The sequence below is a fragment of the Henckelia pumila genome, unplaced genomic scaffold (assembly GCF_033568475.1).
Source record: "Henckelia pumila isolate YLH828 unplaced genomic scaffold, ASM3356847v2 CTG_80:::fragment_1, whole genome shotgun sequence".
In the NCBI taxonomy this organism is placed as follows: Eukaryota; Viridiplantae; Streptophyta; class Magnoliopsida; order Lamiales; family Gesneriaceae; genus Henckelia; species Henckelia pumila.
This window is the reverse complement of record NW_027331883.1, coordinates 628802-648379: the sequence shown is the minus strand read 5'-3', so window position 1 is coordinate 648379 and position 19578 is coordinate 628802. Positions and strand designations below refer to the sequence as shown.

The window sequence follows — 19578 nt, the reverse complement described above, 5'->3', positions numbered from 1 at the left end:
GTAAGAGGTTTAATAGATAAAAAGATAAATATTATACTAATATCCATTAAATTAGAAATATGTAAAATATATTCAGTTTATTAATTAGTTCACTAATATAATAATGATTTTAATTAATGTATATCACTTCTTTTTTTGACCGGTAATATATATTACTTTTTTTTTTGGACCGGTAATATATTACTGTTTGATACTAAATCAATATAGAAAAAAAATCTTAAAATTTGATAAAAATAAAATAGTGAAAAAATATTATAATTACTAACAAAAAAAAAAAAAGAGAGAGAATACATTCATGGTACCTACTTGTACCTGTTTGTGTTCCTGCATTTCATTAATGGGGGTTCTCTCTGTTTTGTCTTCATTGTCTGGAATATCTTTGTGGAAGATTTTCACCTAAAACAAAAAACTTATTTATGACAACTATTATTTTTATGGAATTTTTCGAAACCTGTATAGAGAAGGCTGTTGGCCGTTTTCGAGGTTGGTGATGTCAGAATGTTTGCTGAATTATCACACATCATTAAAAAAAAAACAATCAAACAATATGGAAATAAATAGAAAATGAAAGTTGAAGATAATTCTTAGTTTTGTTTTTGGAATAAAAATTGAATATTAGTAGATAGAAAAACAATTATTGTGGTCTGTGGACAGTGGAGTTGAAGTGGAACACATAATATTGCTAACGGTAAATCAAAAGTTAAAAACTAGATTTCATCAATGATAATATTTATATGTAACATTTTTTTTATTGTGTCACTACGTATAAGTAAATTATCAAATTTTGAAGACAAATAAGATATTTTAGATTAAATAAAGAGAGAAATGTTTTCATTCAACTTATTCACAAATATAAATGATATAAACATCAAAAGTTTGGAACCTCAATTCAATTTTAGTTATTGACATTGAGATATTATTTTCTAATGAATAATTTGAAGGTCAAGTAAAAAAAATAAAGGCATTGACCATGATTACGATGCCAAAATTGTAGAACCACCCAACATATTAGCCCCAAAGCCATATATAATGTCCCTTTCGTACGTTTTTCAACAAGAAGCCTGCGAATTTAATATCATACCAAAGGCCCCATTTCAATAATTATGACATAAAAAGTTGCCAATTTATTCAGAAAAAATATATACATAAAATAAGGTCCCCTTTTTCCTTTTAAATTTAGCAACCCTCAACAAGTTCCCAATCACCTTTTGAATAGCAATGAAATTCCCTTTAGAAAAGAATTAGGTTTGCGATACCATATCATGGATAGAGGTGGTTTTTCGGTATATTTTATTATAAATATTAATATGAAGAAAAATTCATACCGATATCGATAGTAAAATTTCGAAACTTTGGTACAAAAAAAAATCCATATTGATATAGTATAGATACCGAAAAAAATTCGGTATACCAAAAAAATGTCAGTACGGTATGCCAAAATTTCGGTATTTCGGTACGTTATGCCATACCTAATCATGGATTTATATATATATATATATATATAAATATATAAGATGGGTCGATTCAATTTACATTCACAATGAAAATAATATTGTTGGTATAAAAAAAAATTATGAATCGGATCCAATCGAAAAGATTGTGATATACGAATAAGACGAGTTTTTAATCCCTGGGTATCTAAATTAAAAATATATATTGCATATTATTTATTTTTAAGAATTGATTTAATAAATTTTAATTTATCCCGAATGATTGGGAACATTGAAATAAAGATAATTGTATATTATGAGGATATCTCCTTTTCTTTGGGAATTTAATTATCATGAATTGTCATTATTAAAGACGATTCCTGGGGGCAATTAATGATGCATATCAAATCTAGTTACCCCAAATAAATACAATTTGATACGCAATTTCGAAACATAATTGTGTAATTGCGACGTTTGATTTTTCATATGTGCGCATTATGTTTTGTTGGTTGTTATTAGACATTATTATTTCCGGCAAATCAATTAAAATAGATTTGTTGTATACTTAGGTAAACAAATTTGTTGAGTTCAAGTTTTGGTTTCTAAACATCAATTATATAAAGATTGAATCCAAATAATACTATAATCACATTGTGATACTCCCTCCATCTCAATTATATAAGCTAAGGGTGAAATAGGGTTCGGATCCGTCTCGTAAACCACCTACCCAACTCCTACCCCGAAAAGAATCGGAAAACTTTTTTTCTCCCGATCATGTACCCGAAACATTTCTGACCCGACTATTCAGGATCCCGAATGTTCGGGATCCCGTCGGGTAGGGAGAGAAAATCTCGAATTTTTTTTCATGTTCAATATTTCGTTCAAAAAATAAAAAAATATGATAATTTTATTAAATATAATATTTAAAAACTTATATTTATAAATAAAAATAAATATTCAACTTAAAACATATAATATTAAAATATTTAGGATAATGTTTCAAAGTTTTGTTAAAAAAAAATGTATCGGATATTTATTAATAAAATGTTCGGATATAATTACTAAATAAATTTTGTTAAATAGATTGTAAAATTAATCTCTTGAGTTTTGTTCTACATATTTGTTCTAATTAGATAATTATAAATATGAATTAATTAAATTATGAATTTATTTTTTAAAAAATACACAAAAATAAAATGAAATTCGTGATTTTATAATTTGATCATCCCAACAATAAATATTATGCGAATTAAGTTCAAAATTAAGTGTTATATGATTTGAAACCCAATAATATTTAGCTTATTATATTATTTTGGGACGGGTCGGGAATCCTTTCGGAATAAGGTTTTATTCTCGATCCCGCTCCCGATATTAATCGGGATGAGAAAAATCTCGAAAGTTCGAGTCGGGAAAATTTCGGGTTGAGATTTTTTTGGGACGAGAATGGGATGGGATTCGGGAAGGGTCGGGATTTCGGAAATTTTTGTCAACTCTAATATAAGCTATATATGTTTCATTTTTTGTTTGTCCCATATATATGTGAATACCATATTTAGTATGGAAGTAAATGAGCCGAGTCGAGCCGAACAGTATCAGGCTCGGGCTCGGCTCGTTTGACAGAAATAAGGGATCGAGCTCGGCTCGAGCTTGATCCGAGCTTTTATCATAAAGCTCGGGCTCGGCTCGTTTAGTATATATAAAAGCTCGGGCTCGGCTCTTTTATCATATTATACGAGTCTGGCTCGAGTTCGGCTCGTTTTCAGGCTCGTTAAGCAGACTCGTTAGAGAGCTCGTTTTCAAGCTTGTTAGCGAGCTCGTTAAGGAAGCTCAGGCTCGTTAAACGAGCTCGTTAGCGGGCTCGCTTTTAGGCTCGTTTTCTAACTCGTAAGGCATATAACATAGCTCGAGTTTGATTTTTTTCGATTATAATTTCTCGATCAAATTTACTATAACTTGATTTATGAACTTACCATGATCTAAAACTTCAACCTCCAACACAGCCCAATTCGAAAAATCTACCAATTTTATTTATCAATTTTTTCGATTTTTATTAATTTATTACATCAGTACTGACTGCTCAAGTCATGATATATCTTGAAATCTTCGAATTTATTATAGATCAAATTCTAGATGCAAATTTCAACTACAATCCTTTGATCTCTTTCAATATGTACAAGTTCAATGTGCACTATCCTTTGTTGTATAGCCATACACAATTATATTCATCATTCCAAAAATTTTATCACACGATCAAATAATTAATAAACTCAAAATTTAAGCTTCGTTATTCTTTATATCGTTTAAATAAAATCTGAAGCTCCAAACTAAAAATGCTAAACTCAAGTTTCAAGCACTTACCCTTGAAAAAAATCAACACTGTCAATGCTTATTTTACAATTATATAAAAATTTATTGTGTGGCTTAATTATTATAATATATATTTTTAGATTTAAAAAATGTATATTTATATTAAAATGTTTTTAAGAAACCACCACACTATTATTTTTAATAATAAGATATAAGCATTACTTGTGATACGATATTTTCGTACATGAAATATTTTATTTAATAATATTATATAACTTTATGAAAATATTGTGCATATATATATATATATATATATATATATATATTGAGTTAACAAGTTTTAACTCAACAAAGTTACTTTAGATAATTTCATAACTTATTTTAACAAAAGTTTTTTAATATGATTCATCTAGCACATATAGTTCTAATTCTCGTAATACATTTTAAACAAAATTGTTATTTCAGTTATTTAAAAATGTATTGATTGAATTGTCATTCAGTAGTAGTATTGCACATATAAATATTTTGTTTATTGCGTTTTTAAGAAAATTTTATACAATAATATTAAAGTTAAAATAAAAAATAAAAATTGTGAGTACATCCTATTATTGTAAATTCATCCTTCTTTAGTATTATATTATATTCATGTCATTTGCATTAATAATATTAATATTTTTTATTTGTCAACTCAAACTCAAATTAAATAAAACAAATAATTTAAATAAATATATTCGTGAGTCTCATAAACGAGCCAAGCCCGAGCTAGAGTTCGCGAACCTCTTAAACGAGCCGAGATCGAGCCCGTACTAGCGAGCCTCCTAAACAAGCCGAGCCCGAGCCTATTAACAAACATGTTCGCGAGCTCACGAGCCGAACATCCTTAAGCTCAAGCTCGGCTCGTAAAAATTGTCGAGCTCAAAATCAAGCTCGGTCTCGGCTCGATAAACTTATTGAACGAGCTCGAACGAGCTTTCTACCGTGCCGAGCTCCGAATAGCTCGCGAACCATTTGATTCATAGTTTACATCCTTATCAGACACCTTAGCTCTTGCTTACAAACATCTCATAATCTGGGATCTTTTCCCAAGCTTACATAATCGACATGTCCATTTCGGTCTGGTTTTGGTGGACTTCGAAGATATTCGGGACATCACATATATTCGAGAGATTTATTTTTATTCTGATAATCGATCTTGCTCTAAGTAAATTGAACAATAAAATTCTTCGAATATTTTGCTGCACATTTTTTGTATGAATTAAATGCTTGACAATGTAATAATCTTGTTTTGGTATAGAAACAAGAATTGTCATATAGCTATTTATGAGCAAATTTTTATTAGTTTTGTAATCATTAACAATAAAACAAATTTTAAATCAAATTTGACCAAATCAGACCCGATTCAAATCAATTTTTGATCTGGTGATTTTAATTGTTATATAACTATATATATATATATATATTGTTGTGAAAAAGTAAAAATTTACGTAAAAAGTAAAAACTCAAAAACTCAAAATTTATCAAATTCTACACTTTATAAAATTTTTCTCTCTTCACAAATGGAGAGACCTATTTATAGATCTCAATTGAAGATTAGTCAAAAATTAATACATCATTAATTACATCATCACACACTAATTTTCAATATTTTACAACTCAATTTTCAACTTTCAACCTTCAACATTCAACAATAAATAATAATATATATTTATATATATTTTCAACACTCCCCCTTATGATGATGATCATGATAGAATGACTATCTCCATTACGTGTTGTATACTGCCTCGTTAAAAACCTTACTAGGAAAAACCCATTGGGACAAAAACCATAGTAAGGAAAAAAGAGTGCAGCCACGTAAACTCCCCCTGATGTCAACATGAATGATTCTTCACATATTTCGTAGATTGCGCATCCCAATATTATAAATGTGTTTTCTGAATATCGCCGTGGGAAGTGCCTTTGTGAAGAGATCGGATGAGTTCTCACTTGATTGAATGTAACAGATATCAATATTTTTATTCTTCTCCAGCTCTTGAGTGTATGCAAAGAATTTAGGAGGAATATGTTTAGTTCTGTCACTTTTGATGTATCCTTCTTTCATTCATTATCTTCATACAGTGTGATTGGATTCTTGTCCACTGATAATCCGCAAGAAGTTTGGATATGCCGAGTCATTGATTTAAGCCAGACACATTCACGGCTTGCTTCATGTAGTGCAATAATCTCGGCATGATTTGATGAAGTTGTAACAAGTGTTTGTTTCTGTGATCGCCAAGAGATTGCAGTGCCTCCACGAGTAAATACATATCCGGTTTGGGAACGTGCCTTATGTGGATCAGATAAGTATCCAGCATCAGCATAACCAATTATTCTCTGATTTGTATCTTTTGGATACAAAAGTCCCAAATCCGTCGTTCCTCGTAAATAACGGAATATATGTTTAATTCCGTTCCAGTGCCTCTTCGTTGGACATGAACTGAATCTTGCCAATAAATTTACTGCAAAAGATATGTCTGGTCTAGTGCAGTTTGCAAGATACATAAGGGCACCAATGGCACTTAGATATGGTACTTCAGGACCAAGAACAACTTCATCATCTTTACATGGACGAAATGGATCCTTTTATATATTCAATGATCTGACAACCATTGGAGTACTTAAAGGATTTGATTGATCCATATTGAAACGTTTAAGGACCTTCTCTGTATAATTAGACTGGTGAACAAAAATTCCACATTCTTTTTGTTCAATTTGTAAACCAAGACAATACTTGGTTTTTCCAAGGTCTTTCATTTCAAATTTTTCCTTCAAGTATAACATCACTTCTTGAATTTCTTTATTCGTTCCAATGATGTTTAAATCATCAACATATACAGCAATAATCACGCATCCCGATGTTGTTTTCTTGATGAAAACACAAGGGCATATTGGATCATTTACATATCCCTTTTTCATCAAGTGTTCACTTAGCCGATTATACCACATTCGGCCGGATTGCTTTAACCCATACAATGATCTTTGTAATTTCACAGAATAAAATTCTCTGGGTTCTGAACTTTGTGCTTCTAGCATCTTAAATCCTTCAGGGATTTTCATGTATATATCACTATCAAGTGATCTGTATAAATAAGCTGTAACAACATCCATTAGACGCATGTCCAAGTTTTCAGACACTGCTAAACTGATCAAATACCGAAACGTAATTGCATCCATAACAGGAGAATATGTTTCTTCATAATCAATTCCAGGTCTTTGAGAAAAACCTTGTGCAACAAGTCGAGCTTTATATCTCACTATTTCATTTTTCTCATTTCTCTTTCGAATAAAAACTCATTTGTACCCAACAGGTTTAACACCTTTAGGTGTAAGGACTATAGGTCCAAAAACACTACGTTTATTTAGCGAATTTAATTCAACCTGGATGGCATCTTTCCATTTTGACCAATCCTTTCGAGTTTTGCATTCACCAAAAGATTTTGGTTCATTATCTTCATTTACGATGTCACATGCCACATTGTACGAAAATATCTCATCAATATCTTGTACATTCTTTCGGTTCCATATTTTTCCAGTATTAATATAATTGATAGAGATTTCATGATTCTCGTCAGTTTGTGGTTCTGACAGAATATTTTTATCATCGTGTGTTTCTTCTGGAACACCATTTTCTATTTTCTGATCATCATTTTTCTCTATGTATTTTATTTTCCGAGGATTTTTATCCTTTGAACCGACTGGCCTTCCATGCTTCAGGCGTTTTATGACATCATGAATATCTTCATTTTGTTTCTTTGGAATTTCAACTCGAGCAGGGGCATTTACAACAGGTATATATGATTTTGTTACCCCTTTTGTGTCTGCAAATGCATCTGGCATTTGATTTGCTATTCTTTGCAAATGCACAATTTGCTGTACATCTTTATCACATTGTTTAGTTCTAGGATCCAAATGTAATAATGATGGTACATACCATGTGATTTCTTTTTCGATGTGTTTCTTTTCTCCCCCTAACATTGGGAAGTTATTTTCATCAAAATGACAATCAGCAAACTGTGCTGTAAACACATCGCCTGCCTGAGCCTCAAGATATCTAATGATTGATGGACTATCATAGCCGATATAAATACTATTCTTTCTTTGAGGTCCCATTTTTGTTCTTTGAGGTGGTGCAATAGGCACATACACCATACATCCAAAAATTCTCAAATGAGAAATATCTGGTTCTTTGCCAAATACAAGCTGCAATGGGGAGTGTTTATGATATGCACTTGGCCTGATGCGAATCAATGCAGCAGCATGTAAAACTGCATGTCCCCATATAGAAATAGGGAGTTTTGTTCTCATAATCATTGGTCTAGCAATCAATTGCAGACGTTTAATCAATGATTCAGCTAATCCATTTTGTGTATGAACATGAGCTACAGGATGTTCAACAGTAATTCCCATCGACATACAATAGTCGTTAAAAGTCTGGGAAGTAAATTCTCCAGCATTATCAAGTCTTATTTTCTTGATCGTATATTCGGGAAATTGATTCCGCAATTTTATTATTTGAGCCATCAATTTTGCAAATGCCACATTTCGAGTGGACAATAAACATACATGTGACCATCTGCTAGAGACATCGATCAATACCATAAAGTATCGAAATGGTCCACATGGTGGATGAATTGGCCCACAAATATCACCTTGAATACGTTCAAGAAATATGGGTGATTCCTTTTGGATTTTAGCTGGTGATGGTCTTATAATAAGTTTTCCCAGAGAACATGCTTTACACTGAAAATTATTATTCTGAAAGATCTTCTGGTCTTTCAGTGGATGACCACTTGTATTTTCTATAATCCTTCGCATCATTATTGAACCAGGATGTCCCAATCGATCATGCCAATTTGTTAGTATTGAAGAATTTTCAATAACCATATTTGATTCGATTGGACTTATATGTGTATAATGCAATCCAGTAGGGAGCATTGATAATTTCTCAACTACATATTTCTTTCCTGATTTATATGTAGTAAGACACATATATTTCTCATTTCCTTCGGTTATTGTTTCCGTATCATAACCATGAGAATATATATCATTAAAACTCAACAAATTTCTTTGTGATCGTGGTGAATATAAAGCACTATTTATCAAAAATTTTGTACCATTAGGTAACAAAAATTGTGCTTTGCCACATCCTTCAATCAAGTCTACAGGACCTGATATTGTATTCACCATTGTTTTTGTTGGTTTTAATTCCAAGAAATATTTTTCATTTCTGAGGATAGTATGCGTTGTACCACTATCTGGTATGCAAACTTCCAGTGCATTATTTCCATCTTTGATCATAGCATTTTCCATAATGATCTTCAAAAAACAATATGCAATAAAATGAATTAAGAAAGATACATGCAAATTATAATATGTTACAGTATAAAAATTACATTGTTACATTCTTTTCCCACCAGTACATTTAATCAATATCTTCGAAATCATTCAAAAAGTAGGCAGCATCTAAATTCATTGAACCACTTGCATGGTCAATGTTTTCAGTAAAATTGGTCTCTTTTTCTTTCCCCTTTATTGAATCTTTATAGAGCTTACATAGATGCTCAGGGGCTCGACAAGTTCTTGAGCAATGTCCTGGAGTGCCACATCTATAACAAACACTCTCAGTTCTTTTTGGATGATTTTCATTTTCACCCGTATTATCATGCTGCCTCTTTTGTGGGTGGTTCGTGACGTTCCTTTGAGATGAGTTATTGAAATAACTATCTCTTTTATTTTCAAATCCACGGCCTCGACCACGACCGCGATCATTTCTACGCCCACGTCCACGCCCACGTCCTCGTCCACGACCTCGACCAAATCTTTTCTATATCTTTGATTTTGGTTTTCATTTTTACTTACGACATTTGCTTCAGGAAATGCCGTTGAACCAGTAGGTCTGGACTGATGATTTCTCATGAGCAATTCATTATTCTTTTCCGCCACGAGTAAACATGCGATGAGTTCTGAGTATCTTGAAAATCCACGCACTCTATATTGCTGTTGTAGAGTTATATTTGATGTGTGGAATGTGGAAAATGTCTTTTCAAGCATTTCCATTTCAGTAATATTATGCCCACAAAATTTCAGCTGTGAGACAATTCGATACATCGCAGAATTATAATCACTCACCTTTTTAAAATCTTGGAATCTTAAAGTATTCCATTCATCTCGTGTAGTCGGAAGTATAACTTCCCGTATATGCTCAAAACGTTCTTTTAACCCTTTCCACAAAATCATTGGGTCTTTTTCGGTCAAATATTCACATTTCAACCCCTCATCAAGATGTCTGCGTAAAAATATCATCGCTTTTGCTTTATCTTGTGAGGATGATATGTTATTTTCTTTGATAGTTTCGTTAAGACCCAATGACTCGAGATGCATTTCTACATCGAGGGTCCATGGCATATAATTTTTTCCGGTTATATCAAGTGCAATGAATTCGAGTTTCGCCAAGTTCGACATGGTGGTACTAGAAAATAACAATGCATTTTATTAGTTAATTTCAATTAGTATGACAATACAAAATAATGGAAGAACGTAGATTACAAGTGCATATATAAATAGATAAAAAATCTGTGGTGGAAAATCGCCGGTGAATACAAAACTCGTGAGCATGATGATCATAGTCGTTATGAAAAATATCCTTATAAATGCCATCATCTCCATCTTCGAAAAAACCGAGGATAAAATATTTTGAGAGAAAGAATGAATTTTGGTGTGATTGAAAATGAGTTTGAGTGATCATATTTATAGGGCAAAAACTAGCCGTTTTGTTACCGTTTGTGACCGTTGGGGGTAAAGAAAAAATTGAGTATGTGTTGAATAAAAATTCGTGATAATCATGTAATGCATATAATGATAATCATAATTAAATAATTATGTATATCATATCACATTATTATAAGGTCAGTGTCATAGACAACCTCTTATATAATAATATGAAATTATATATAGTTAGTATATATACAAAATAAATATATATCATATCACGTTATTATAAGGTCAGTGTCATAGACAACCTCTTATATAATAACATGAAATTATATATTAATATAGTTAGTATATATACATAATAAATATATATAATATCACGTTATTGTTTAAAAACCTTATAGGCTTTTATACTTGTCGTATCCCTTACCGGGAGTGTGGGATGTCGTCTTAACATCCTCCCAGGATTTATAACAAGTTTTGAAAAAAAACTTATTTTTTGATAATAACGTGATATTATATATTAAATATATACACAATAAAAATATATAAACAGTAAAATAAAAATTCTTACTTGTTGAATATTTTTGACTTCTTGTATTTTGGAGCGTCGGAAAATATAGAGAACCTTCGAGCGATCGTGCTGATAACGTGTTGTGAAAAAGTAAAAATTTACGGTAAAAAGTAAAAACTCAAAAACTCAAAATTTATCAAATTCTACACTTTATAAAATTTTTCTCTCTTCACAATTGTGTTTTTCTACACAAATGGAGAGACCTATTTATAGATCTCAATTGAAGATTAGTCAAAAATTAATACATCATTAATTACATCATCACACACTAATTTTCAATATTTTACAACTCAATTTTCAACTTTCAACCTTCAACATTCAACAATAAATAATAATATATATTTATATATATTTTCAACATATATAAATTTATTCGGCGAAGAGGTTGAGATAATAATTGGGGGAGCGTAAAACGAGACATCGGGGAGAGAATATTCGGTGAGGGGGTGGAGCACGAGATTGGGCACTCCCGTGGTGGGCCCATTAACACTGTAGTCTTTGTGGGGTTTTAAGGGATCATTTTCTGATGCACTCCCTGCTCACTGCCCCCTCTCCCCCCCACCCTACGGTTCATTATAATATAATAATTTTGATCTTAAAAACAAGGTTTTTTTTTAAAAAAATAATAATAATATTAATCTATTGTGTTATGATTAAGGATGCAAACGAGCTGAGATACTCGTGAGCAGTTTGCGAGTAGCTCGATCAAAACTCGACTCGAGCTCGAATAGCTCGAACATACATCGAGCTCGAGCTCGAGCTTTCAATGTATGTAATCTTATAGCTTGCGAGGTACTCGATCACACATATATATATATATAATATAAATATATATAATATTATATTATATTTATTTATTCATATATTATTTATCTATATATATTATTTATTTTTTGAGCTCTAGTAATTCGAAATATAGTCGAGCTCGAGTAGTATGATATTCGGCTCGGCTCGACTCGACTCGATTGCACCCCTATATATGATTTCGATTTCATAGACATATTTTCTAGATGAATCGATCTATAATAAAATAAAAACGTAATATTTTTGACATAAAAATAATATCTTCTCTTAAGTAAGATTTGATAAGAGATACGTCTCTTTGAGATGGTTTCGTAGTTAAGAATAAGTGTTCCCGTTTCATACCTACAACGAAAAATAATATTTTTGAAAAAACCTTAAACTCTAATTAGAGATGATCCCTGGTTTAAAAAAAACAAAGTAAAATTTGAAGTAATTCAACTGTATCAAGCACACGAGAACGATGTAATAGATTTCTTCATTAAATATTAAAATTTGAACTGAACGACCAGATATTAGATATTAAAACGATTTTTAAGATTCGAAGACCACCTAGTTCTATGTTATTTATTATTTCAACTAAAAGGACTTCACCAATAACCTCAAACATCACCGAATACAACCAAAACCCCACATAATTCCAAGGAAAAAAACCCGAGGAAAAAAATATTTTATTTAATCATAAAAATAAAGTACACTCGGGGGATTGGTATATGACAAGTCCAAAATAATCGGAGAAAACGTAAAAATATACGACGGAGCAGTGTGTGACGTCATGAGCGGACCCAATACGGGTCCGGGGCATAGGCCCTCCCTCAATTTTTTTATATAAGTATTTATTATAATATTTTTAATATTTATTTAATAAAATAAAAAAAATAGTAGAGATCAATTATAAGTCACATTGGTGATATATATTGAAAAAAACATATATTTAATATTTAATGATTGTTTAATGAATTATTATGAATTGATGTAATATTTTAACTTTTCTACTCGTATTTTTTGTTGTTGATATAAGTTATATTTTTGTGATTTATAAGAATTGTGCCCAATGAAGGAATCATGTTTTTATTTATATCCGGATTAGAATTTTTTAAGCTATCTATTTTTTTATAGGTTGAGCTTGTATCTTCTCATTTTTAAAATTGAGTCACCGATCTATAAAAAATTGGACTAAAGTGAATGTATAAAAAATAGAAAAAAAAATTGGGTCACCCAAGCTACCGTCCGGGTGGAGCAACACATGGCTCCGCCCTTGATTTTGAACAGAATTTCTAGGTCCATCTCTGTGTGACGCGATTCAAAATGGCGAAAAAAGACCATACAAGTAGGGAATCCAAGGTTTGTGGCGAGGAACATCAATAATTTTTCATGATATATATGCCTCAAGCAAGAGCTTGGATAAGAATGTTGGCCACAGCCTATAAACCAATAACATTATGGGTCCCCATGTATTTTTGAGCTGAATTATATATATATAATTTCAAATTCTACATATATATATAGTATAGTTTATTTAAAAATGTAAGATGCATCAATTTATAATATATTAATTTGAAATGCATAAGCTTGACTTTGCAACTCCCATCATAGTTTTTTGCCTCCCTCATAATTAAATCTACTCTTTATCTCCCCGCATAGCACTTTGCATATGGCATATATCTCTATCCATCTCGTTTCCCAATATCTAGTGTGGACCTAACTAATTTTTTTTTATTTTATTTAAAAAAGACCGATAACAATGTAAGGTAATTATATATATATTTTTAATGATAATAATTTATTATCTTACTATATTATTATAATTGAATCATTCTAATTAACTAATTTTTAATTAATTAATTGATAAAATTTGATTGAAATTATCATTATATTATAATTTAATTTTTAATAAAACCAAAACTATTATGCAAATTAATCATTTGATGTGGCTTTCTATTTTTTAGTTATTAGGTGTTCTATCATTTATCAAAATGACACTCATTTGTGTCATTTGATATATTTTTATTTTCGAAAATGTCATTCACTTTGTACAATAGATATATCTTGTGTTTTGTGATTATTTGTTTATGAAAACGATGTATTTTTTGTATTTTAAAATTTTACAATTTTTTTTGTTTTCGTTAAAAAAACGGAGTATACAACACGCAATGGCTGCGCAATACTTGTTATTATTATTTTATGTATTGTGATATTTTTTTTGTAAGTCTATAAACCCAATATCCATCTATAATGTGTTGGTTGTCTCCCCTAAAAATGGTCTATTTTGGTACAATGATAAAAATGTGATGTATGAAACTAAATACTATATGGTTTAAAAATATATGAATCCTATCATCCACCATGTATACATAGTTTTTGATACAATGACTTCCAACTATTGACCATATAATTGATATCGAAATATGTAGCCGAAGCAATTGTGTTTAAAAAAAAAACTTGTGAAATATAAAAGTAAAAGAAAGATATGGATGCAAAAATGAAGACCCACAAACTGAACTGTTTCCAGACGCAAAGTGAATCGATTACAAACTTTTTACAAATTCAACTTGATAAAAGACGATCAGCATTGGCAGCAGACTATAATTTTGTCACCTCATAACAACACATGCTTCATCATAACAGCTGAGATTTAAGTCAATGCCATATATCCCAAAGTTTCTTGCTTTCTCAAAAAAAATTTCATCCATCGAAACTATCTGGAGAATGTATAATTGAATTCAAAAGCTATATATATATTGAAAGATATAATTTTCTAAACTGAACGTGCTTTGCAATTTTCTGGGATAATCCTGATATCTCATATTTAGAGAATAATCCTTGTAAATAATCGTTGTGTCTCCTATATGTTTGATAGGGCCAATTGCATCCACACCTCCTGTGAAAAGTCTAAAAGACATAAAACCTCTTAAAAAATATTAATAGGCTAATGCATCCCTCAGTTTTTTAAAATGTAGCACATTTCACCCCTATGTTATACAAACTCGGGCACATTTATACCCTCTCATAGGTGTTTTTATGCTAATTTTTTTAAAACATAGGGTCTAACATGCTATTAATTTTACACAAGGGATTTTATGTCTTTTAAACTTTTCACAGGGGGTGTGGATGCAATTAGCCTATATTTGATACGAATGCATGAGTTTTCAAATTATGTACCTTATATTACAGGTTAATATGAACTTCGTTACTTGTTTTTTAGTAATGTGAAATGTTTACGAATTCTTAAGTGCCACGAGCATGGTTTTGTATGCCTGCATGCACGTGAATCTCTGCCGCCATTAAAGATGCTTAACATTCCTATTTGTAACCGAGACCTTGGTCCATGAATCCATGGCTGCAAAGCCAGACACCCTTTGCCCGGCCCGCTACCGCATTGCACCACCGTCTTCTTACTCGATGGCCGAGTGATCAGAGACATTGGTCTAAGAATCCTTGGCTGCAAACACCCCTCAAGACACCACTATCCTCGAGTGCTGTCGTGATGCACGACCCTTCACGAATCACCACTGACTCGACAGCTGAGTAACTCCTTCCCCTCTCATTCTTTGGCATGTTGTGCTTGCTCTTCCATCTTATCCAACAAGTTCACCGCTACCAATTTTCATGTTTTCAGAAAATTCAATCTCAAAAACCTCAAGCATACTCTTCTCCGGGCAGGAAATTTGCTGTATTTACTAAAACACAGGCACGGGGGTTCTACTACGGTTTCAGTGACTCTATATTTGCCACCATAGCCAAGGAGTTCACATGCCTTTTAATTTGTGAACAGGCTACAGAAGAATTGGTTCGACATGGATAAAAATGACTCTTACATAGATTAAAAAAAATGCAGGTTATGTATAAAACCAAGGTAAAATGGAGGTTAAATAATTAAGCACCCCCACGCTAAGAGATGCATAAAACTAAACAAAAAACATGAGAAAATCAGAGTATGACAGCATCATCATCAACTCTGTCCAAACCTGAAACTAATCTTCTCTTGGCAGATTTCGTTCTAAAAGACCATACCTCAAAAGCTTCGCTCAGATCAGGATATGTTACATGCTCTGTATTCATCCAATCTGCAAGAATGTCAGCTTGATCATCAGATGGTAGCGCCAAAACTAAGGAAACTATTGCCCCTTCAATGCTTTGGCACATATCTTCATCCATTTTGTGAGGGAATTCCATGTCCTTGTCAATCATTGAATCAAGAATAGGCTTCAGTTTTCTAATGAACGGCAGCCACGATTTGAGCAGCTTCACTCGTCGTGGCGCTGCAAGAATCACATTCCCATATCCTACCGCATCAAGTACTTTTGAAGTCACTTCAATGATCTTGACTTTTAAACCCCACATTATATTTTCGAGTTTCTTGTCTTCGACAACCAATAATACATCATCAGATATATCAATCCATTTTAAAACGAATTCATCCATAAGCCCCATTTTTGGTAGAATATTGCACATCCATTCAAGATCAGATAAATTCTGCCTAATTTTACTCTCGGCTACCGTAGATGTGATGTCGAATTTCAAAACTGAGGATAGTTCTTTTTCAAACAAAGAAAATGTATTTGACAGGCCAATCCTGGCTTCCATTTTTACCTCATTATCAGCTGTGACCAACGGCATGTCTTCATCATCCCGGAGCATGTAATCGACTTGCTCTTGGGCAGAAATTCTAAGCTCGTCTCCAAAAGGAGGGAAAGGAGGGTCGGTAGAGGTGGCAAGGCGAATTGCAGAGATTAGAACACCTTTCGAGGCATTTACATTTACGGGTTGGATTCTTGCTAGCATAGGCATGGCCATTGGACCTAATCGTGAAACTACTTTAATAATCTCACCTTCCTCAGTATCTTCCCAAGGTACAGCCTCCAGGTACTGAATGCAACTGTTGACAATTGCTTCACACTGTAAAGTTTCAGCCACCTGTAGAACGCCAAGAGCAGATTGAACAGAATCCCATGTGTCCAAAACCGAGTCTGAAGGAAGATAAAGTAGCTTCAAAAGTTTGACATAGCAATCATAGTCAAATTCTGAGCACTCTAACTCGACAAAAGCACGAGAACTTTGGTTCGAAAGTCTATCTGCAAAGTACTTGCTCTTGCTTTTAAGAATAAGTGAATGTGAATAGTAGAGTTCCTGTTTTCCCTCCTTATTTCTTAACCGTATAGCGACATCACTCGTACGCTGGTCGTCAAATTTAAGCAAGTTGACCTCTGCTTTTCGATACATCACACAACTACTCACCAACCATGATGCTTCATAAAACTTTAAGCATGCATTTTTTAACTTTGAATGAGCCAGACAAAGGATAGATCAATAGGCATTCACTATACCCTGCAAGATAAATATATATCAATTACTACTGCAAAGTCGGACGGGATGCGAATAGCTCCTTATGTAAACATCAAGCTCAAGCACACCAAAGACATTCAGAACTTGGAGATGCTCATTCCCAAATAAGAAGAAATTCACATGAACTGCATTATATTAACAGTTACCAGTTCAGGCCTTCTTTTACCATATATTTCCCAACAAAATTTTTCTGTTAGATTCAAACCAATAATATCAGCAAAGCGCCATTGACCTTGTGAACAACAAAACAAATTCAAGAACATAATGAAATATATACTGGACTGTTAAACAACGGGAATGAAAAGACCAGGAAAGTTTACTAATAACACGAAGGATAAAATTTTTAAAGAAACGAAAATTTCGCTCCGTGGAGCAAGACATACATACTTACATATTCTAAAAGTAAATCATGAATCATGTCTATGGTATGGTCCCTTAAATTCGTTATAAACCAAATTTTCAGCCAGAAAAGCATATGATAACGCTTCTAATCGGAATCATAAAAGCATTAAGTTCATAACCCATAGCTGAGGTCATTACAGAGCATGGATGATAAGTAATATACAGAGAATATATATTTTTTTACCATAAAACTTGTAATTTGATTCAAAGATTATCGATATCCGATATTATAAAATCGAAGATAAATATGCATCTGCAGCTCAAGACGATAAATTTATGAGCAATTACAAAACTAAAAGGGGAACGAACATTCAGAACTTTCCGTAATAACACATCAAGCACTCACCTTTAAAGGTAGCCCAAATTCTCCATCAATTGGGTATCTAAAAATTACATAAAAAACACAGCAAGACTTGATTTTGATTCGATGGAGATTTTTCTTTGATCTTGAATCGAAATGGGCTCAAGTTGAGTGATGATGCAGAGAAAGGTGCGAAGTGGGATTAGCTTGTCAGTCCAAGTGGTGCCGTCTGCCAAGCACATACTATTTACAGTCATCCATTTGGTGAGGACCCATTAAAGGAAATTAATTGTCTGATTGCTTTCCGGATATGATATTATTTTTTTCTTTTTTAAAAATATTATTACTACAAAATAAAACATAGTAATAACTAATAACAATCAGTACTATTTTCGAAAAAAAAGAAAAAAAATAAAGTAACAATCACATACATGCATGAATTTTTTTTTTAGAAAAAATATTAAATGATTGAGGTGAATATTCAAGCTAGAGAAGAATGACAAGTTCGAAATTACTTATGTGGTTTTTTAATTTTTTTTAAAAACAAATTGATATGTTGATATACCTATCTTTTTGGATGAGCTAATTAGCCTCGCTAACAAAACTCCTCCAATAATTGATGAGCTGTTGCTGACCTCAATTAAGTGATCTCCTTAGATGAGCTAATTAGCCGCGCTAACAAAACTCCTCCAATAAGTGATGAGCTGTTGCTGATCTGAAACCACGAACAAGAGTGTTAAAGAGGGCCGGAAGGTGTTCCGATGTATCCCCTCCGACGCTCAAGTCAGATGCTAGGATAACGAAATATAAAGAGTGATGTGTGCGCACAAGTAAAGATTGAATACAAATAATGAAAGTGACATGATATTTATAGGAGAGGGCTTCGAATTTAGCGCTTACCTTCCTTATCAAAAACCCGAGAATCCCAGGATCACGATTCCGAATGAGAGAGCTTTGCTGAGCTTCCCGAGCTTTTACGTCACCGAACCAATCTCAAAACTGATGCCCTGAACTCATCGGGGACGAGAGAGCTTGGCCGAGCTTCCATGACCGAGCTCCCATGGCCTGCGAGGGCCTTGGCCGAGCTCTCGAGCCGACCTCGCAAAATATAGTAAGGACCTTCGAGTTTGAGATCATCGACGAGCTGAGCTAGTCTCCTTCCGAGGTATCATATGTAATGTTTATAGATTTTTACTCTTGTTGCTGATGATTTAAAAGACATTAATTTTTTAGTAAAATTATTTCACAAAGACCTCAACGACTCCTGCAGTTCTTTCTTTCTTTCTTTTTTTTATTTAATTTTTTATTACTTTTGTTTTGTGTTAGAAATTGAATTCAATGAATTTAGAAAAAGTGTCGGCTAACCCCATTTGCTTGGCATGTGATGTTCGAATTTTGGTTACTCCAACGCCAATTAGAAATAATTATTAAAAAAATAAAAAGAAACAAAAAATATATATAGAACATGCCGAAAGCGATATCCATCCACTTGCACCTTCATGTAAAATTTTTTAATACAAGAGTAATAAAAAATTGCAGCACAAATAGGCTTTTTTGTGCTAGGCTGCTAGCAATGAGAAGATCATAGATTTTGCATATTATTCACATGTTAAACTTTTGTAACTGGAAAAAAAATTAGATTAGAACAGTAACATTCGGAAATAGTT

General features: G+C 32.4%; 1 protein-coding gene across 4 annotated transcripts; it reads right to left on the bottom strand.

The window, feature by feature from the left end:
- Positions 1–14991: 14991 nt before the first annotated feature.
- Positions 14992–18148, bottom strand: LOC140873758 (BTB/POZ domain-containing protein At3g05675-like). 4 transcript variants are annotated; one of them, XM_073276999.1, is made up of 3 exons: positions 17957–18148; positions 17355–17440; positions 14992–17190 (listed from the first exon to the last, which is right to left on the bottom strand). In XM_073276999.1, exon 3 carries the CDS (start codon positions 17083–17085, stop codon positions 15793–15795), a length of 1293 nt encoding a protein of 430 aa, XP_073133100.1. In that variant the 5' UTR covers positions 17086–17190; positions 17355–17440; positions 17957–18148; the 3' UTR covers positions 14992–15792. The 4 variants fall into 4 exon arrangements, with proteins under 4 accessions (XP_073133100.1, XP_073133101.1, XP_073133099.1 ...); XM_073277000.1 differs by having other exon boundaries at positions 17355–17398; XM_073276998.1 differs by lacking the exon at positions 17355–17440 and having other exon boundaries at positions 17953–18148.
- Positions 18149–19578: the final 1430 nt, after the last annotated feature.